The sequence below is a fragment of the Sapajus apella genome, unplaced genomic scaffold, assembly GCF_009761245.1.
Source record: "Sapajus apella isolate SASKATOON/1434 unplaced genomic scaffold, GSC_monkey_1.0 scaffold61, whole genome shotgun sequence".
NCBI classification, from domain to species: domain Eukaryota; kingdom Metazoa; phylum Chordata; class Mammalia; order Primates; family Cebidae; genus Sapajus; species Sapajus apella.
In genome coordinates, this window is record NW_022437001.1 from 5,202,758 (window position 1) to 5,225,197 (window position 22,440).

General features: G+C 41.7%; 1 protein-coding gene across 2 annotated transcripts in view; it reads right to left on the reverse strand.

Annotated features, from left to right (window-relative positions):
- The window catches only part of ARHGAP10 (Rho GTPase activating protein 10), a 329,689-nt gene that overhangs the window by 223,246 nt on the left and 84,003 nt on the right, over positions 1-22,440 (reverse strand). For both annotated transcript variants that reach the window (XM_032246542.1, XM_032246543.1), the window contains exons 2-3: positions 19,232-19,327; positions 19,097-19,158 (exon numbers count right to left, since the gene is read on the reverse strand). In XM_032246542.1, the coding sequence (XP_032102433.1) occupies positions 19,097-19,158; positions 19,232-19,327 (158 nt within the window). The remainder of the gene's footprint in view (positions 1-19,096; positions 19,159-19,231; positions 19,328-22,440) is intronic.

Sequence of the window (22,440 nt, forward strand, 5' to 3'; positions counted from 1 at the left end):
TAACACTATATTCAACTCATTAAAAAATTTTTAATTAAAAGTACTTTATTTTCTTGAGACACAGTCTCACTCTGTCACCAGACTGGAGTACAGCGGCATGATCTCAGCTCACTGCAACCTCTGCCTCCTGGGTTCAAGCAGTTCTCCTGCCTCAGCCTCCCGAGTAGCTGGAATTATAGGTGCATGCCACCACCCCAGCTAATTTTTGTATTTTTAGTAGAGACAGAGTTTCATCACGTTAGCCAGGATGGTCTCAATCTCTTGACCTCGTGATCCACCTGCCTCAGCCTCCCAAAGTGCTGGGATTATAGGTGTGAGCCACCGCGCCGGCCAAAAACACTCTTAAGAGCTTAAAATTCCTTATGATTTTCCTTACTTAGGAAAGTCTGATTTTATAACTTCTAAACTGAACCTAAAAAATTCTACTTAAGAACAAAATAATAAAGAAGCCAATAAATGTTTCAATAAGGCAATGTCAGCTGGGCAACAAGAATTTTCCTTTTCTCAAAATAGATTGGAAGCTCCATAGAATCTCCCAGTTCCTTTTACAATTTCACAGGAATATTATATAATATTTGTTAGTAGTTTTACTGATGTTTCCTAATGGTGAAACATGATTCTTCTTCCCCAGCAACAAATGAATACCAAGTCTAGGACTGTCCCTGAAACTTAAAAGGCAATTTACAATGATGACAGTTTCCCAATGTCAAGCAGACAGCTGCAGTAATAATACTGAGAAAGGTTTTCAAATACTAACGTATTACAAATCAGATAAGAGATCAAGTACAGAATGTGACTTTATAACCACACATACAGATTACATAATCATATTCCTATAAAATATCTGAACCAGCTAAGAAAAGAAGTCACAAAATGCCTTTGCTCATGAGCCTTGGAAAGGGTTTTGGATAGTTCTGCTTGGAAACAAAAGGCAGCTTATTGAACATAAAATAATCAGGTGCTCTCTCCTCAGAGCAGGAGTCAGCCAACTTTTTCCATAAAAGACCAGGTAGTAAATAATTTAGGCTTTGCAGCCATGCAGGCTCAGTTCCAACTACTCACCTCTGCTGTGGTGACATAAAAGCAACCACATTGAGCAGATGAATGATGGGCACAGCTGTGTTCCAACGAAACTTGACTTACAAAAAGAGGAGCCAAGGTAGATCAGGCCCATGGGTCATCATTTGCCAAACCCTGCCTGAGAGGATTATCTTGAGCACCATGGCAATAAAATGCTCTACTTATGCGTATCTTACATTTTTTAAAAAATACACATTTACCATATTTGCCGAAAACCATAAGTTGGGAAGGAAGGTAGAATGCTAGATAAAGAAACTCAGTTCAAGGAGCTCTTGAGCTGAAAACAGGGACTCAAAAGTAGTGCCATTAGGATTTGCCTAGGATAAGCAATCTACAAGATGCTGAAAGGCAACTGCTCAGGTGTGGAAGATGTGTCGAGAACAGTTCATGTGAATTTCATATTGGGCTCACATAATCCTAAAATTTTCCATTAACTGAAAGTTTAACAGAAGTCAATAGAGCCACAAATTGGACCTGTGACATACACAGGTTACACATATTGCTTGAATCCAAACAAGGTAAGCACTCAACTGCATCCCGTCAGATCACAGCTTACCTCAACAGCATGGTTACCACATTTTAAAAGAGACATTTCCAACTAGGGTAAAGCAGGAATGTGATCAGAATACCAAAAAGATTTAGGAGGAAGAAATGTAAAAAACTAGAGATGTTTCATGTGAGTGGGGAGGAAGAGAACATTTAGTGGAAACATGAAAGCTGTCTTTAAATATTTAAATGGGTACTGCATGAGAGAAGAAAAAAAAAAATCATTCTGATTTGCTTAAAGGGAGCAAAGCCAGGTTTGATGGGTAGAAGCTATACAGTAGCAGATTTGGGTTTCCTATCACAGGAACTCAAGAGAACTACAATGAAACAGGCTGCCTGGCCAGGTGGCGACCTCCAGCTCCCTCCACATGAACAAGCAGAGACTAGACGACCCATGACCAGGAATATGCTCTCACACATGCCTGCACTGGGAGAAAGCAGCCCAAGAGACAGCAGAGGTCCTCATCCATATCTATGAATCTGGGATTCTAAATGAGCTGGGAGACACAGAAGTACCAATTATTTCCATGCTACAGTTGGGAGAATCATGCTATGATGGCAAACTAGAGAATCCACTAGAACTTCACGATTCAAAATAAAAGGACAGGATTGTTATATAACAGTGTGGAGGATTAAAATGTTTCCCACAATTACTCAAAAGTCTGAAGTCCTTTTTCATCAGACATTTGGATGTAAGGATCTTAAATGACTAAAAAGGAAAGAAAAGTTATATTACCTTAATCTACCTCCACAGTTCAAGCTACAGCTCAAAAATCTGTTCAGAAAAACAACCAACCTGCAGAGAATCAGACTCCGCTGTGGAGAGGAGTCACTCCACCAACTTTACATTCCCCCACACTGGAGATCAAAGTAAGTTCTGATGTCATAAATTCTAAAGAGAATAGGACTTAGGGCTATAAGTTCTAAGGACTGTTATATAACAGTGTGGAGGATTAAAATGTTTCCCACAACTACTCAAGTCTGAAATCCTTTTTCTTCAGACATTTGGATGTAAGGATCTCAAATGTCTAAAAAGGAAGGAAAAGTTATGTTACCTTAATCTACCTCCACAGTTCAAGCTACAGCTCAAAAATCTGTTGAGAAAAACAACCAACATGCAGAGAATCAGACTCCGCTGTGGAGAGGAGCCACTCCACCAACTTTACCTTCCCCCACACTGGAGATCAAAGTAAGTTCTTATGTCATAAATTCTAAAGAGAATAGGACTTAGGGCTATAACCCCATACTCAGTAAAAATGCAACAAAATCATGTCTACCTCCTATGGCATCTTTGGTAACAATTTTCTAAAGTCTCCGTCTAGGTAAAACATAATTAAGTCAGTGTAACTACTAAATCATGCTTTTCTAATTTCTCAGTACTAAAAAGGATAGGCCGAGTCTAGTGGAACAGAAGGAATTTTACATCCATTCCCCAGAACACTCATTATTTTAAGCCTGGATTCCAAGTGTTTTTGACCCCAGAGGAATGCATAATCTGAGAACAAAGGAATATTTTCCCTATTTTCTCCCATGACCTTCCAGATACTTCCCATTTCATTAAACTAAAGGGAAAATTCTACTTTCCAATTCCAACGTCAAGAACAGCAGCAAAGAAATCATTCAGCAAACAGACAGCTCTTATTTTTCCTTAAAACAGAATCTTAGTGCCTAGAAACTTTATACATACAGAAAGATAGATAGATAGATAGATTAAACAGATCTAAACATAAAGGAATATTTTTCCCAAAATGGCCCATTAGAAAAAAAAGAATCTGCCTCATGTAAGAAATCATTAAAAATCTTCTAAAGGAGTATACTTTCCCACTACTTTGATCAACAACTGTTTGAGGAATCTTAGCCTAACACAGCCCTAATCACATCTAGTTTCAGATGCTTAGAGATTACTAACAGGACAGGGTGACAAAACAAGGGGAAGGTAAGGAATTTAAGAGATTTAGTTATGATTCCAGAGATGATTTCAAAATTTTGTATTCAGTAATTAGGCAACATGGCAAAACCCCATCTCTATTCAAGAAAAAAAAAAAAAAAAAAAAAACCTAGCCAGGCGGGGTGGCGTGCATCTGTAGTCGCAGCCACCCAGAAGGCTGAAGGGGGAGGCTAGCTTGAGGCCGGGAGGTTGGGGCTGCAGCGAGCAGTGATCACGCCACTGCACTCCAGCCCAGGTGACAAAGTTAGACCTTGTCCCCCCACCCGCTACCAAAAAAAAATAAAGAAAGAAAAAAGAAAAGAAATCATGAAAACACATCCCAGAGTTTTTGTTTTGTTTTTGTTTTTAAAGTGACAGGGTCTCTGTCACCCAGGCTGGAGAGCAGCGGTATGATCAAAATCATTACAGATTAGAAATCGTGGGCTCAAACAATCCTCCTGCCTCAGCCTCCTGAGTAGCTGGAATGACAGGCCCAAGCCACTGTGCCAGGTTCAGGAATAAGTTTTTTACAGAGACTGTCCAAAGGGGCTGCTATATGTACTTTTGACATGAGATAAAATTTCCAACGAATGCATCAGAGACTTTAAAAGGTGCTATAGCTCAAAGAACTCAGGCAAATGTGGTCATCAATCCTCTGGAAGCCTGTGCGGAAAAATTCAGAAGGTATCCATGACGAATATAATAATCTCCAAGGTGTCAAGAGTAGGGACACACTTTTTATTAAATAAGTGAGACGAATATTTCTAACATATATGCTGGTTTTGCCTATTACTTTAAAATATGCACACATTTAATCAAGTAAAAGATGAAGATAGACATCTGATTATCTAGAGGATGTACATATGCATACTTAAAAGTATACCTGTTCAAGTTGTCTAAAAGAATTGTATTATGTTTAATCTTCTCCTGGGAAAATAATGTCATCTTACAATCAGGCACATACACGAATGTCTCTGTCCTTTTGGGCTTCCCAGCACTTGAAACCCCTTCCTTTGTTTGAGGAATTCTCCTCCCCACTGAAGCAAAGCCCACCTCCCACCATAAAAGCCAAAAATGACAGACACTGGCTTGCAGTAAGGTAATGACACCTGGCTAGGGTTCCACTAATGAGATACTCACATCCAACACTTTGATTCAGAAGCTAGTGCTTTAAAAAAAGGGAAAAAAAAAAAAAAAAAAACAGCAACCAGAGAGATTCTAGGGAGGCGGCAGCAACTAGTCTAATTTCTAGAGGCAGCAGTTCTTCCAACAGCCACAAGGCAGTTGGGCTCTTGGTGCAAACTGTGATGTCCACATTCAGTGGCAATAGTGGTGTCTTCTCTAAGCCCAGCTCTGTGGCACAACCTGGGCATCATCCTGGTTCCCCAAATCTCTTAACGATACTATAAGACACCTAATACCCTTTAATAAATTTCCTTTATGTTCAGACTAGGTAGTGCCTGCAATTGAGAATCCAGACTAATAAAGGATTAATATTTTTTAAAATTTCAGAACCTTATAAACAATCTTACCAAAATGCTTTCATACTATCTTTTCTCTATACTCCTAATACAGGAGTTCCCCTAATTAAGCCAACTGATTATTAATTAATTACATCACTCTCCCTCCACACTCATCCTATGGTACCTTTCTCCATCTATCCAACCTCCCCATCCTGTACCTTCCCCATCAGTCAAGGCTTAAGTTTTAACAAAAAGATTAAGATGGCCAATAAAGCTCCCCCACTTTGATTAATACCTGTCATAATAAGACAAAGAACAAGAGTCAGAAGACTAATGTTGGCAAAAAGTGAAAAAATTTCATCATCAGTTTTGCTACAGGAGCCCTCCAGCAGGGAAAAATAGGAAGCCAATGTGTTTTCATTTTGGCTTTGCCTTAACTAGTCCTATTTCTAGATCACAGAAAGTTACAATTTCCTTTTGTTACCTGAATATTCTCAACTACAAGGCAGGAATAATACTTTCTCCCTACCTAAAACAATGAAGTTTTAAAAAAAAAAAAAAAAGGGCACATCATACTTGAAGCAATTTTAGCTTCCAAACAAACCCTTTTATATTTTATTTTCAAGCACAGCTCAAGCTAATCTAATTTTCCCAGTAGAAAAAATAATGTAAAAACTAAATTCAGTTTTATGATGGTAGTAGCTCAAACTCATTAGCTAAGTACTAGTGAGGTTTTAATGAACCCATGCACAAAGCTCTAACTGGGACATAGGTTCTCAGGTGCTATAAATTAATTCTACAGGGTTTAAGCTTGAAAATCAGGAGCCAATTAATATAAAATGGCTCTTGAATGCATGGTTCTTTCAGACCACAGAAGACTCACATAAGCTAGAAACTATAACTGTAAAGTATATATCCCAAATTGACTAGTTCAATTATCACACTTCTGCTTTCATTCGGATAATCCAAGAATAAAAGGTCCCCAATAAGAATTTCATCAACTTTCAATCTTAAACCCTGAAAAACTTGAAACCTAACAAGAGTATTAGGGCTGAAATCCTGACAACGTGTGGCCTCTGCCTTCATTCCCTGAATATCTGCCTATGACCTGGCTCCCTCAAAAAAAAAAAGTTAGGTCAATGTATCACCAAAGTCTATGATTCTCTTAATATCTATCTCTGTGAACAAACATGGGTTAGGGTCTGGTTGCCCACCACAAAAGAATAGCTATCATCCATTCTGAAGGACATTAACTGAAAAAAGAAAGTAGAAATTTTACTGAGATTATTTAAATCACATACACTCTGTAAAGATTTGTTTTTAAGTACACTTAGAAAAAAAAATGAGAATCTTAAAACAAAAGCTACTTAGTATTTAAGGAATGAGTTTCCCTAATAAGGATGTGTAGATGTTGAACTTTGATCTTCCTTCCCTCTGTGCCTAAGGGACAGTAAGGACATCACTTCGATATTTTAAACAAAATAAATACTTGGGCAGAACATTATGAGAGAAAATAAAAATTCCATAGAAATGAAAGTTTCATAAGGCAGAATTTAAATTCTTTTAGTTTTACATAAGAGGAAATTTTAGTTTCTGAAGTGAATGATATGACTCAGTAGCACAGCTAGAAATGGAACCTCGTGCAAACTAAGGCAATAAACTGCTGAATCAAGAAAATAAAATAGGCAGGGCGCAGTGGCTCACGTCTGTAATCTCAGCACTTTGGGAGGCTGAGGCAGGCAGATCACCTGAGGTCAGGAGCTTGAGATCAGCCTGGCCAAAATGGTGAAACTTTGTCTCTACTAAAAATACAAAATTTAGCCAGGCGTGGTGGTGGCACATGCCTGTAATCCCAGCTACTGAGGGAAGTTGAGGCAGGGAGAATCATTGGAACCTGAGAGGCAGAGGCCACAGTGAGCCAAGATCCTGCCACTGCACTCCAGCCTGGGTGACAGAGCCAGACTCCCTCTCAAAAAAGAAAGATTCAGAAAATAATAGCTTTGATCAATGACAAAAGTTTTTATTTCCAGCCCACCTGTGATGCATGGGCTAAGAGAAAAAAGTGGCAGCCAACAGCAAAAAGGAGGGGTGGAGGGTTGAAAGACTCTTGGGAACTCATTTTCTACCAGGTGACCACTAGCTGGGCACTCTGGACAAGGGTTTCCTTGCTGTATCCTCAGGTGTGAGAACACGGAATAAGCTCATAGTAGTCACTCAAAATATTTGTTGTATAAATGAAGTGGGATTCTCCTATATATTTAAAGAACAGCATTTCTACATGAAAGTAACATTTTCTGCTTATAGTGATAATAGCAACCGATGAACGACCATGCTGAATACCCCAAATCTTTTATTCAAAATGGTCTATTTTTACGTTAGTCCAGGTCCTCTAAGAAGCAGACACCAAGACAGGATGAGACATACAAGAAATTTACAGGGGAAATGTGTGTGAGAAAAAAACGGGGAGGGAGTCAGGGAAGACTGGAGGGGCCATCAGACAGTGATGTAGTCTGACCCAGGGGAAGGAGACAGGGAAGGCAGGCAGGCTGGGAGGTGTGTGTTCGGCTGCAGTGCCATTTCGGGGAAAGTCTAGCAAGGCTGCCATCAGAAGATCTGGGACATTCAAACAAGTCAAAACTTAAACCCCTATCTGGCATCACTGAGAGGTAGGGCCTTAAAAGATGAATGGATTCATCCACTGATGAATTAATGGATCAATGGGTTAATTAATTTTATTAGTTTCTTTGAAATGGGGGTCTCACTGTGTCACCCAGACTCTAGAGTACAGTGGCAAAATAATGGCTCTTTGCAGCCTCAAGCAATCCTCCCATCTCAGCCTCTCAAGTAGCTGGGCCTACAGGCATATGCCACCATACTTGGCTTCCCTGCCTGCCCCCCCCCCCTCATAGAAACAAGGTCTCATTATATTGCCCAGACTGGTCTTGAACTCCTGGGCTCAAGCAATCCTCGCACCTCAGCCTCCCAAAGTTCTGGGATTATAGGTGTAAGCCCTCGTTCCCAGCCTAACGAGTTAATGGATTAATGAGGTTATCACAGGAGTGCACAGGTGGCTTTATAGAAAGAAAGAGGAAGAGAGACCTGAATTATCTCAGCCCCCTCACCATGTGGTATACTTCACTGCCTTGGTACTCTGCAGAGTCCACACCATCAGTAAGGCCCTCACCAGATGTGCCCCCCTCCCCCAACGTTGGACTTCTCAGCCTCCATTAACTGTAAGAAACAAATTCCTTTTATTTACCTAGTTTCAGGTATTCTGTTATAAGCAACAGAAAACAGACAAAGACAAGCAGAATGTGGGAGGCATGGCTTTCACACTAACACAATGGAACCTGCTGGGCCTGATAGTCAATTTCACTCCTCCTCCCTGTATCTGGGAGGTGCCCCATAGCTGCCACAGCTTTGAGACCATATTTCCCCCCCTACACTGGCACTTAAGACTTGAATCTCTAACACAATCTCCACCACCAACTTAATATATATGTCATTGAATCGAATCACCACCAACTGTAAAACCCTCCATTATTTTATATCCTGCCCCCAAAAAAATCCTGCAGGGCATGAGCATGGTGGCTCATGCCTGTAATCCCAGCACTTGGGGAGGTTGAGGTGGGCTGATCATCTGAGATTGGGAGTTTGTGATCAGCCTGACCAAGATGGAGAAACCCTGTCTCTACTTAAAATACAAAATTAGCCAGGCGTGGTGGCACATGCCTGTAATCCCAGCTACCCGGGAGGCTGAGGCAGGAGAACTGCTTGAACCTAGGAGGCAGAGGCTGCAGCGAGCTGAGATCACTCCATTGCACTCCAGCCTGGGCAACAACAAAACTCCATCTTAAAGAAAAAAAGTTCTGCTAATTAAATCTTGAAATAATAGCTTAACACTTTGCACTTTTATATATATTGAAAAAGCTCTTTGAAAGGTCTGTTTTCATCATGTATCCCTCTCGTGCACAAATTAAAAAAAAAAAAGTAAGCCAACTACATTTATTAAGATATTTCTAAAACTTCTTCAAAATCCAAGTCCTCGGAATCACTTTTCATCTCAGTCATCAAAATCTGGTTTTCCCACATGTATTAGTCTGTTTCACACTGCTATGAAGTTACTACCTGAGGCTGGGTAATTTATAAACAAAAGAGGTTTAATTGTCTCACAGTTCCACATGGCTAGGGAGGCCTCAGGAAACTTACAATTGTGGCACAAGATGAAAGGAAAGCAGGGCATGTCATACAAGGTGGCAGGACAGAGACCAAGTTCAGGGGAAACGGCCACTTTTAAACCATCAGATTTCGTGAGAACTCCCTCACTATAACAAGAACAGCACGGGGAAAACCGCCCCCATGACACAATCACCTCCCATCAGGTCCCCCCCTCCTCAACACATAGGAATTACAATTTGATGTGAGATTTGAGTGGGGACACAGAGCCAAACCATATTACCACACATATTTTTCCCCTGTGCCACTGAGAATACTAGAGATGCATTATTTCCTTAAGGATTGCTCTTAAGGAGCTCCATTCTTGTATCCAAGATTTCCTTCTAAGATGATGGCAGGCATCCACTCTTTGGATACTGATGCCAGCACTTCCTTGACCTAACCAGGTCTCAATGAAAGGTTTTCAAACAACCACCAGGATTCACATGTCTTAAGTGGCCTGTAGACTGAAATATTGAGGAGGTACAGTTGTCCAAAGAGTAAAGGAGAAGTACCCTCATGTCCCTTTCGTGACTGCTGCCTGATGGACAGCAACGATAAGATACACATGCATTTCACTAATGTTCAAATATAGAAGGAAAAATATTATGTCTTACGAAGAGAAAAAGGCAAGGCATAATGTCTTTATGCTCCCATAATGAGAAAGATTCTATTTTCATCTCTTTCACGAATTTATTTAGTGATGTAGATCAAGTAACTCCACCCTTAATGGGCTCCAATTTCCTTTTTTAATTAAGTGGTCAAATATAAGTTTCCCTAAGTTCTCTTCAGTTCTTTGTTTTCAGAGCCAAGACTACAACATGCAGTATTTTTATGACATGGTCTAAAGACTGATCCTGGGTGCCCTGGCTCATCCCAAAATATTTTCCTAGTAAAACAGTAGACTCAGCTGCACAAATTCCCAATAATGGAATCACTCCTCTGGATTAGACAATTAAATGAGTGGCCTGGTTACATTCCAGTGTCTCGTGTGTGTGTGGGTGGGTGGGTGTGTGTATGTCGGGGCAGTCAGGGAGAAGAGTGCAGAGCTGGCTAATTCCTCAGAAGTAGAGAATACACCCTAAGGACATGAAATTTAGGAAATGTGAGTTTCAACAGGGAAGTAGAATCTGATGATGACAAGGCTGGGAGGCCACAGATGATAATGAGTCACCAACAGAAAGGACACTGAGTCACAGGGCAAGGCCTTGCAGGGAAAGGGGTCCAGGAAGGAGACAGGTCTTCTGCTTAAGACAATCTTCACTCCTTTTTGAATTTTGATTTGAGTCATTCCCGACTATAATCTCTATAGGTTTCTGGGTCAGTAAAATTAAACTCTCAAAAGGTACATTCCTGAAAAACAGGTTTTACAAAAACATCACTATCTGACTGAATAACAGGTTTATAGGGGGAAAAGAGAAGTGTAAGAAAAAGCAACATTGTCCAATTGTAAATGTCAGTTCCAAGGAGGAAAAAGTCTTCATAAAATTAGGTCACTGACAACTTTTAAACCAAACTGAGAAATGTTTTCACAAGTTCAAGATGAATTTTCCCCCATTCTGAATGTGCTTGCCAACAGAAATCCACATAAACTGTAAAAGAACTTATTAAAACAAGTATGATATGCCATATAAAATATTATAATAAGATAAAACTAAAGGCATAATCTTTCCAATGGCATCTAATGCCTTAGGTACTTATCCTATAAGAACTCACAAGCAATATTAAATGCAAAGTAAGTAACACTAAAAATCCTAAGAACTAAATCTGTTCCATTAACACAAACCAGCTATGGTCCCAAATCCTTTGGAAATGAGAGATGAAAGCTTAGGCTTATGATCACTATTTTAACCTCCTGGCAGGGACACAGTCATCACAAAACAATTCAGAGCATATCCAACTTCCAGACAGATCCAGCCCTAAGGAAAGAATTGCCAGCCAAGGTTTCACTAGCACTCCAAGCCAGCAGCTCTGATTTCAGCCTGCTTCAGAATCACCTGGAGGGGTTAATGAAAGACCAGCTGTGAGAATTCACCCCAGAGTTTCTGACTCTGTAGTTCTGGGGATGGCCTGAGAATGTGCACTTCCAGCATGTTCCCAAAGTGATGCTGGACCAGGGGCCATACCTTGATGACAAGTGCCCTAGGGCATACTAAAGAAAGAATAGCATGATATTTTCTCCTAAAACATAGAATAGATTTGATTCATTTTTGCCAATTATATTATTTTAGTGATACTCTGAAACACTTTTAAAAAATATATTTAGGTTGGTGCAAAAGTTAATTGTGGTTTCAACCAGGCACAGTGACTCATGCCTGGAATCCAAGCACTCTGGGAGACCAAGTTGGGCAGATCACGTGAGGTCAGGATTTCAAGACCAGCCTGGCCAACATCGTGAAACCCCGCCTCCACTAAAAATACCAAAATTAGCTGGGTATGGTGGAGGGTGCCTGTAGTCCCAGCTACTCAGGAGGCTGAAGCAGGATAATCACTTAAACCCAGAAGGCAGAGGTTGCAGTGAGCCAAGATCCCACCACTGCACTTCAGCCTGGGCAACAGAGCAAGGCTCCCAACAAACAAAACAACAACAACAAAAAGTAATTGTGGTTTAGACCATTAAAAAAAAAAAAAAGTCAAAATCTGCAATTACTTTTGCACCAACCTAATAGTTTGGAACAAAAATCCACGTCAAAAGTCCAAAACACTATGGAACAAATTTGAGAGCATGAAAGGATGATGAGAAGGGAGTACAGCAAAGCACAGGCCAGGGCTGAGAAAGCAGCCATCATGTCTTGCCTGTGACCAACCATCTGAACTACTAACAAAAGCTTTGGTGCGCAGAAGCTTAGTACCTTCCCTAAAGGGGCAAAAGCTCAGGGCAGGTCACCAAGGAAGTGATCCCTGGCCTGGTATTTTCACAACGGTAAAGTCTGTGGTAGAGAAAAACAACAGGAGAAAAAAAAGCTCTCAAAAGCCTGAAGAGTCTGCATAGGCAAAAGGCCTTTCTGCCCAAATAGGGAAAGGGGGGGACAAGACACTTCCTCACATCTGCTTCGAAGCCCAGTCTGCCCCCAGCACCCCTTGGGTTAAGAGGGAGGCAAACGGCTCCATCTCAGGTACCTTTAGTGCACCATGGGGCAAGCTCCACCTTCTCTCTTCTGGTACCCGCGCTCCCCTGCAGCTTTAATGAACCTCTGGGCCTCAAACGATTGCCCTGATTTGCCAGAATCCTGAGAAACTGAGCAACCATTTTAGGCTAGGGATGAAATCCAATGATCTGATAAAAGAATACATGTAGAGAAGTAAACGCAATATGAAGGGCTTTTAAAAGAACAACATAAACACTACAGCACTATTTTAAAAGTCCTTAGATTCCTGGACAGCAGCCCACCACAGATAAGTACAACATGTCCTGCCATACCAAAGAGAACATTTCTGGAATTCTGGCAGCAACACAGCCACAGAGCCCTTACCTCCAAGAACACGCACAGAAGTGAGTGCACCAGGTGCAGCCACTAACTATACCCAATCTGGCTCCCCAGGTTGAGTTCTTCACCTCTGAAGTCAAGGGTGGCAACATTATCAGCAAAAACTACTCAAAAACACTGTCCTCACAAGGCACAGCGGCTCCTGTAATCCTAGCACTCTGGGAGGCCAAGGCAGGCAGATCACTTGAGGTCAGGAGTTCGAGACCAGCCTGCCCAACATGTCGAAACCCTGTCTCTACTAAAAATAGAAAAATTAGCCGGGTGTGGTGGCGGGCGCCTATAATCTCAGCTACTTAAGAGGCTGAAGCAGAAGAATCACTTGAACCCATGAATCAGAGGTTGCAGTGAACCAAGATTGTGCCTGGGCAACAAGAGCAAAACTCCGTCTCAAAAAAAAAAAAAAAAAAAAAAAAAAAAAAAAAAAAAAACCAAACCACTGTCCTGAAAAAAGCCAATATTAACTTTTTAAAGGGTGGAAGGAAACACTGACTTTTTTTTTTTTTTTTTTTTTTCTTAGACTGGTGATTGCTCTACTTCTCTCTCCAACAATTCATTTATATCCTTCCGTCTTTTCAAATTCTCCACAGTTTTCCCCTCAAGGAGGAAACTAGACATAGCTAAGGCTCATCCTTCAGCTCAGCTCAGATACCACTTCTCCAATATGCCTTCCCTGAATTCCCCAATCATCTGATTACCATGAAACACACTGGAAATTACATGCTTTCAGCCATCTCCTGCAATGGATGACTCACTACTCAAGGACAGGACTTACATCTTTATCTTTATAGCATGTGGCACGTGGCAGACACACAATATTTGTTGAACTGTATAATACAGTCTATTTAGGTATACAGAGGAGGCATATGGACATATATAACTGGTGGCTCAAAACCAACAGAAATTGCTGAGCATCCACACACATGACTTTATCCCTTAAAACCTAAAGTCCCATCTTACCCTTAGGATTCCAAAAGCTTTTTAAAATATTTGGCAATACGGTTTTAATATTTTAATGACTCAGTCTTAATTAGGAATATCCAATTATTAATATTATGCTGCACCATTATTCAATTTAGGATTTCAAAAAATACTAAACTAATTGCTTTTAAAGATTAAGTGGGCCAGGCACAGTGGCTTAGGCCTGTAATCCCAGCACTTTGGGAGACCAAGGCAGGCAGATCATGAAGTCAAGAGATCGAGACCAGCCTGGCCAACACGGTGAAAACCCGTCTCTACTAAAATACGAAAATTAGCCAGATGTGCTGGTGCGCACCTGTAGTTCCAGCTACTCGGGAGGCTGAGGCAGGAGAATCACTTGAACTAAGGAGGCAGAGGTTGCAGTGAGTCGAGATAGCACCACTGTACTCTGGCCTGGCAACAGTGAGACTCCATCTCAAAAAAAAAAAAAGATTAAGTGACCATTATTATTAAATCATTTGAATCAATTTTAGACTATTTCTACCTTTTTTTTTTTACAGCTATCATTTTGCATGCCTTTCTTAATCTGACTTTAACATGCTAATGGCTTGTAAAAATTGTAAGTAAAACAAGAGTCGTTCGAAGTTCTCAGAATGTACTGGCATCCATTTTAGAGCTGTCATTTTGCATTCCTTTCTTAATCTGTGGCTTTTAACATGCTGATGGTTTGTAAAAATTGTAAGTAAAACAAGAGTCTTTCAAAGTTCTCAGAACGTACTGGTATCCATTTTAGCTGCTTAAAGACCTTCCTTATCTCCTTGTCCCATTGTCGGTGGTATGGGCTCGATAAACTATACAAAGACCCTCTGCTGTGTCTCCACACCACAAACTCTCAGTTCAAATACTTCTTCCATAAACCCTCTCCTAACAACCACAAACTTAGGGGCTGCTCACTCCGTGTGGGCCACTCTCTCTATCTTGGCCGGGCGCACTGTGTATATTCTGTTTTCTTTTTCCACTCCTTGTCTGAAGCACTTGGTATAGGCTGTTTTAATTAGCTCTTTACCACTTATTCCCCAGTACCACACTGGAAATTTCTTGAGGCAAGTATCTATTCTTCCTCAAAAGTTTCAGGCACTGTTTAGCAATGCATCAGTTAGGTTTTAGTAAGCATTCAAAGGTATTTAAAGAAACAAAGGTAGCCATAGTGATTCTACTTTAAAAAAAAATGATCAGTGACTATCAAGACTAGAGACACACAAACAATGTCAATACGGGTTAAGTGTTCAACTTTCCCACTTTTACTAATTTCATTATTGCAACTCACTGCTAAGTTAGGAAAGTACTATTTTTATTTCTTTCTTTTTCTTTTTCTTTTTTTTTTTTTTGAGACGGAGTCTTGCTCTGTCACCCAGGCCGGAGTGCAGTAGCATAATCTCGGCTCACTGCAGCCTCTGCACCGAGGGTTCCAGCGATTCTCCTGCCTTAGCCTCCCCAGTAGCTGAGATTATAGGCGCCTGCCACCATCCCCGGCTAATTCTTGTATTATTAATAGACAGGGTTTTTCCATGTTGGCCAGGCTGGTCTGGAACTCCTGACCTCAGGTGATCCACCCGCCTCAGCCTCCCAAACTGCTGGGATTACAGGCATGAGTCACTGCGCCCAGCCAGAAAAGTACTATTTGTCTTAGTTTCTAAGGATCAGGAATTCTTGTCAAGGAGAAAGAAGCGGATGGGGAGAAGAACCTACAGATTTAAAGTGACTTGGAAACATATCAATTTAATGTAATGTTTGGATTCAGATTCAAAGAGACCAACTGTTACTGGGAGCAGGGGTAGGGGAGGGAAGGAGAGACAGAATTTAAATGAACATCAGGAAAACTTGAATATGACTTAATTCTTCATAAAAGAAATTATTGATTGTGATAAAGATGTTGCTTTTTTTTAAGTGTCTGCATTTTCAGATATATACTGAAGTATTTATGGATGAAATGAGGTGACACTGGGCTTTCTGTCAAAATAACAGGGAAAGCAGGAGCTCAGGGTGAGTAAGGAGCACAGGAGAAATGAGTCTGGTCTGAGGCTGCATGTTGAGTCCATGTAGTTTCATTGCATATTTCTCTCGACTTTGGTATGTGTTTGAAATTTTTCATGCTGAAAAGAAAGAAAGCATTAGGAAGTGTCCTGTAATTCCGTGGTAGGTTGTCACTGGCGACCAGTGCCCCTACCCCAGCTATTGACAGCGTCCTGCTTTCTAGCAGGTGTTTCTGTTTCCACAATGAGTTCTGTGTGTCACACCACACCACTCCTCTCTAAAGTTCATGGCCTTATACGGACACCACCCTACTCTCATTCCTATCCTGCATGAGAGCCCAACTTCGTCTAAGACAGAGACCCTATCAACCTCCATCACAGCTGGAGATTAAACCAGTCGGTCAGCTAACAACAGCTCTGCAAACCATGCTGTCTATTCCCCACAGCCTGGAGCCAGTACCATACTCCAGTTTTTGGACCTCGTCACTCCATTTCAAGGAACCTAAAACAGAAACACAATACTAAGCCTGACATCTGTAGAGCTAAAATCCAGCACCACCCTGCTCAGAACTCTCTTCCTCCAGACACCAGGATGAGGCCTTTGTGCAGTACCCTGCTGAAAAGGCCATCAGCACCTCACCACTCCAGACATGCTATAGCCCATCCCCATCTGGCTTCTTGACCTCTATTCTATTGTGCAGCATTTTTCACTGTCTGCCAATGGATCACAGGTTTATTTCTACTTCTCACTGCCCCTGACTAGAATCTAACCTCCATGAAGGTGGAGACTTTGCTTTCTTTGCCTTTACCTATGTCCTGAGATTCTCAACAGCAACTGGAACATAAAAAGAGATCAACAGGTATGTGCTAAACGTTCAGGATGCCAGGAAAGTGTAACTATCAAAGAGGGTTAAGAACAAAAAATTAACACTATTAACATAAACTAAGAACACACCCCTCACCAGCTCACACAACCAACCCCGTGTACTAGAAAGTGACGTCATGGCACAATTTTTATCCACTATCTTATTTAGTCTTTCCTAAATAGCTGAAAAATTGATGACTACAGGATCACATGAATAATGACTTAATATGTCAGTGTGTGCCAGAAAAACCTCATGGGACCACAGTATCTTCACACACCCTCTACAGTAGCTACCGTATTTACATACAAATTAACTTAAAATTTAGGAACAAGTACAAATTATATTAGGGCTTTTTGAGGACATATGTCTGTCACTTTGTAAATCCAAATCAGTGTCCTCCTGCAGCCCTACCCAACATACACCCTGACTACCAGCCACAACCCAGGAAACTAGAGTGACACCTATGAAGCCAGCTGTAGTGACAGAGAGGGCAGTTTGGAGTGCCTGCTTAACACATACAGCTCTACCTCCTAGATGCCATGTGATCTAGGGCAAGGTAATGTGCCTCTGTTTCCTCATCTGTTAAATGGGGAACAATAGCAGAATCTACCTCATAGGGCTGATGTGAGAATTCAGTGCCTTAGCATTTGGTAAACAGCTTAGAACAATTCCTGGCTGATATGGTTTGGCCCTGTGTGCCCACCAAAATCTCACCTGAAAGTATAATCTCCATAATTCCCACATGTCAAGGGCAGGGCCAGGTGGAGATACCTGGATCATGGGGGTGGTTTCCCCCATGCTATTCTTGTGATATTGAGTTCTTGTGAGATCTGATGGTTCTGTAAGCATCTGGCATTTCTCCTGCCTGCACTCGCTCCATCCTGCCACCTTGGGAAGAAGGTATCTGCTTCTCCTTTGCCTTCTGCCACAATTGTAGGTTTCCTGATGTCCCCCAGGATTTCGGAACTGTGAGTCAACTAAACCTCTTTCCTTTATAAATTACCCAGTCTCAGGTATTTCTTCATAGCAGTGCGAGAACAGATTAATACACTGGTACATTGTCAATGTAAACCAACTTAGCTAATACGTCCAGTATTATTTCTGCCACATCTGAACTCACTGATATACTATAACATAATTCTAGATAGCACTCATTTTCAAGAACATAGAAAAAAGAATCTTTTTTTTTTTTTTTTTGGAGACAGAGCCTTGCTCTGTTGCCAGGCTGGAGTGAAGTGGTGCGATCTCGGCTCACTGCAACCTCCACCTCCTGGGTTCAGGCAATTCTCCTGCCTCAGCCTCCCGAGTAGCTGGGACTACAGGCTCACGCCACCATGCCCAGCTAATTTTGTATTTTAATAAAGACAGGGTTTCACCATGTTGGCCAGGATGGTCTTGATCTCTTGACCTCGTGATCCGCCCTCCTCGGCCTCCCAAAGTGCTAGGATTACAGGCGTGAGCCACCACACTCAGCCTGTATTTTTTTTTTAAGCCTGAAATAAATGATGGGAATAGATGGTGTGTCATAATCTGGAAGCAATTCTACTGTAAATTTGGTTTAATCAAAGAATGTTAGGAAGGTAATACAAGCTTTTTAAGAAAAGCAGGAAAAATAAAAAGAAAAGCAGGCAAATATTATTCAATAATCCCAAAATTTACAGTTGAGTGCATGTTAAATGAGACCATACACTCAAGGCACTCAGCATAGCATCGCATATGAAGAGCACCCCATGGGGGACAGCTGGTTATTTATGTTTGTTTTTGAGATAGGGTCTTGCTCTATCACCCAGGCTAGAGGGCAGTGGCACAATCTTGGCTCACTGCAACCTCAGCCTCCTGGGCTCAAGTGATCCTCCCCACCTCAGCCTCCTGAGTAGCTGGGACCACCGGCACATGCCACCATGCCTGGTTAGTTTTTGTATTTTTGTAGAGATGCGGTTTCACCATGTTGGCCAGGCCGGTCTCAAACTCCCCAACTTGTGCAATCTACGCATCTCAGCCTCCCAAAGTGCTGGAATTACAGGCATGACCCACCATGCGTGGCTAAGTGTAGTTATTCTTATTCTTGTTATGATCATAAATCTTGATGCAAAATGGGATCGGAAAAACCTCCAAGGCCCAAGTTCTCTCCCTTTCCACACAGCCTAGAAATCTTCAGGGGTATGAGTCAGGTGTTAACATTGCCCTCTGTCCTCTGCTTCTATATAAGGGTTTTTGCTTTTATCCCCTTGGCATATTAAGCTTCTGCATGAGATTCTACATAAATGAAAGTGCTCTGATGCAACAAAAAGCTAGAAAGCAGTGACACAGTCCACGTGTCCACTTTACAGATGAAGAGGACAGACCTTGGTCAAGAGGTCCAGGAGCTTCTCCAAGTTCTGACCACCGTCAGCACCCTCATGGAACTAGAAATCAGGGATCCTGAAACCTCATCTTTCCAATACAATGCACTACTGTACCCAGAGATAAATGCATCAAAACTTCTACCAGAACCAGCTTCAAAACCCAGATTTTTCCCCCTTGAAATCTGACTTACTAATTTATACCCCGCTCAACTCACCATAATTTCTCTCTGTTCTTCCAGATTCTTCAAAAAATTTGAAAATTCACGTAAGGAAGCATCTGTAAGAAGAAAGGAATGATTATTTGGTGGCCATGGCAAAGGAAAACAACCCAAAACCTCATGTCTAATTACCTATGCATCGTTCATCATCTGTCTCAGCATCACCAATAAACTCAAACTTGAAGTCTCTGAGTGAATGAGCAAACTTCCGCTGGGCCACTGACAAACCTAGAAAGAAAAGTGTAATGATGACTTGGGTACTTGTTTTAAGTCAAGGCATGAAAGACATTTATTTCTCCTAAAATTGGTAAAGCTGTAGAGCTCTCCTCCACTCGATTTATGAGAAGGCACGACCCAACTTCCTTGTCAAGTGGTCCACCATCTTCAACCTGGCATGCTCCGGGTAGCCTCTGCCTTCCAGTCTATACCCTGCCATAGAACAGATACTAGAGAAATGTTTATTCCCTCCCCCACCTCCTTCTTCCTCAGACTGATTATTTCCCATTGTTCACTAAAGCATTTTCCCTTTCTCTGCTCACTCCAGTCAGGACTTGCCCAATTCTGAAGTTCAGGCTGTGATTAGGAACACACACGCCTGGTAGTGGCCTGATGCTATCTGGCTGCCTGCCGTGGTTTCAAACATCAGGATCTCAAAAGCCCAAGGTCAGCCAACCAGGTGCTCTCAACTGACTACCAAATCACTACTCCACCCAGAGAAACTCAGAAGATTCAAAAAGAATGTTCATAGAAAACAGAATCAGAGAGGTAACTGAAGGCCCAGAAGAAATGGTATAAAGAATTAATTCTGCAAGAAGACCTACAGAGGTCCTCATCTTAATTGGAGATTAATAGAACAGTGGAAAACTCTACTAAAATAGTCTAACATTTATTTTACAGGCCTTGCACCATGCCACGTGATATGCATATTTTATTTCATTCAAAAATTCTCAAGAGATATATAAAGATTATTATACCACTTTACAAACAAAGAAGCCAAAACTCAAAGACGTTAAGTAATTTGCATAAGATTGGCACAGCTACAAACAATAGCAGCAAAGGCTTAATTATGCTTCAGAACCACCTATCCAAAGGCCACGGCCTGACCAGTATGCTACAATCCTGCCTCAGGTTTAAAGCACTTTCTAAGAAAGTGTTCACTGATTTCTACACTTCACACAGCTATTGTCTTCCTGTGTGTCTCCTTCACACATTACTGTCATAATGAAGACTGAGTCATATTATGGTAATAAAATGGTTTAACAGACTGTTTTTAGAGCAGTTTTAGGTTCACAGCAAAACTCAGCTGAAGATACAAAGGTTCCCCACAGGGCCCCTGCTCTGCCACGTGCACCGCCTCCAACCTTTTCAACATTCCCCACTGTCAGTTTTTGAAACTTCATTTTTCCTCCAATTCATGTTTATTGTGCTGTTCTCAATTTTTTTTTTAAATGGAATCTCGCTGTGTTGCCCAGGATGGGGTGCAGCGGCGTGATCTCAGCTCACCGCAACATCCACCTTCTGGGTTCAAGTGATTATCCTGCCTCAGCCTCCTGAGTAGCTGGGATTACAGGCACATGACACTACACCCAGCTAATTTTTTTTGTTTTTGTAGAGACGGGGTTTCACCATGTTGGTCAGGCTGGTCTCAAACTCCTGACCTTGTGATCCGCCCACCTCGGCCTCCCAAAGTGCTGGGATTACAGGCATGAGCCACCACACCTGGCCTCAATTTTTTTTAAATAATATTTAAACATGGAAAGACCTAAGCATGAAAAGGCAAAACTGTAAAACTTTCGAATCATATAAAACGGTAATTTCTTACACCTGGAGTACAGAAGAAAAGCACAACACATGAGGTAAAATGAGATGGACTGCAAGCATGGACCAGTCCTCCAGCCCTCCTTGTAGGCACATCTCAGCACACTGTGATGTTACAGCTCCCCCCATAGAAACGCATCTAATTCCATCACTTGAACCTGGGCTAGTCTTGTAGCCAATAGAATACAGAGCAAGTGGCACCCTGCCAATGCAGAGCCTCCACCTCAAGGAATGTTACTCACCTCTACTTCACTCTCTTGGAACCCTCAGTCCTCCATGAGTACAAGCCCAAGCTCTCGGGCTCACTAATGAATGACTCCTGGCTCAGCGGCCCTCTAGTTGCCAAAGCAGCTGCCAGCCAGCCAGCCTGCACAGGCAGAGCTTCCCTGTACTCCATATGGCCGTTCAGAGGGAAACGTAACGGTCAGTGAGTAGAGCACACACTGGAATAAATAAATGTCTGCTGTTTTAGCCATCGGGTTTGGGGCTGATTAAAAACATAACTGATAAAGAAAACTTAATAAAATTTGCTTCTGTTACATTGTAAAATATGGCCGGGTACAGTGGTTCACGCCTGTTATCCCAGCACTTTGGAAGGCCAAGGTGGGCTGATCATTTGAGGCCAGGAGTTTGAGACTAGCCCAGCTAACATGGTGAAATCCTATCTCTATTAAAATGACAAAAATTAGATCGGCATGGTAGAGCATGCCTTTAATCCCAGCTACTTGGGAGGCTGAGGCACAGGAATAGATTAAACACAGGAGGAGTAGGTTGCAGTGAGCCAAGATCATGCCACTGCACTCCAGCCTGGGCAACAGAGGAGACCCTGTTGCCCGGGTTGGGGGGTGGGGGGAGAACGGCTGTGGTAACCCATGCCTGTAATCCCAGCACTACTTTGGGAGGCTGAGGCTGGCAGATCGCCTGAGGTCAGGAGTGGTGACCAGCCTGTCTAAAACCCCACCTCTACTAAAAATACAAAAATTAGCCAGGCATGGTGGCAGGCACCTGTAATCCCAGGTACTCGGGAGGCTGAGACAGGAGAATCTCTTGAACTTGGGAGAAAGAAGTTGCAGTGAGCGGAGATCACGCCATTGCACTCCAGCCTGGGTGACAGAGCGAAACTCTGTCTCAAAAAATAAAAAAGTTACACTAAAACAAGTTAAAGTATTTGTTTAGGTTACATATATAGGTCACAAAATCAGACTAGAACATGAATCATCATCTCAAAACCCAAGCAACATTTACCTCTGGGGCCAAGGGAAGGTGATGCAGTCAGAAAGTTATGAGGGGATTAAAGATATTTTATTTAATAACCTAGTGGTGAGTCTATGGATACTGGCTTTATCATGCTTTAAAATGTACATGTGTTTCATACGCTTCTGTATTTTTGCCATAATCGCACAGTTAATAAAAATTTTAAAACCATAATAAAATTAAAGCCTAGCTATTTAGGCTATTCTAAAATAACTTTAGTTACAGCCAGAAGTTGTGGCTCACACCTGTAATCCCAGCACTTTGGGAGG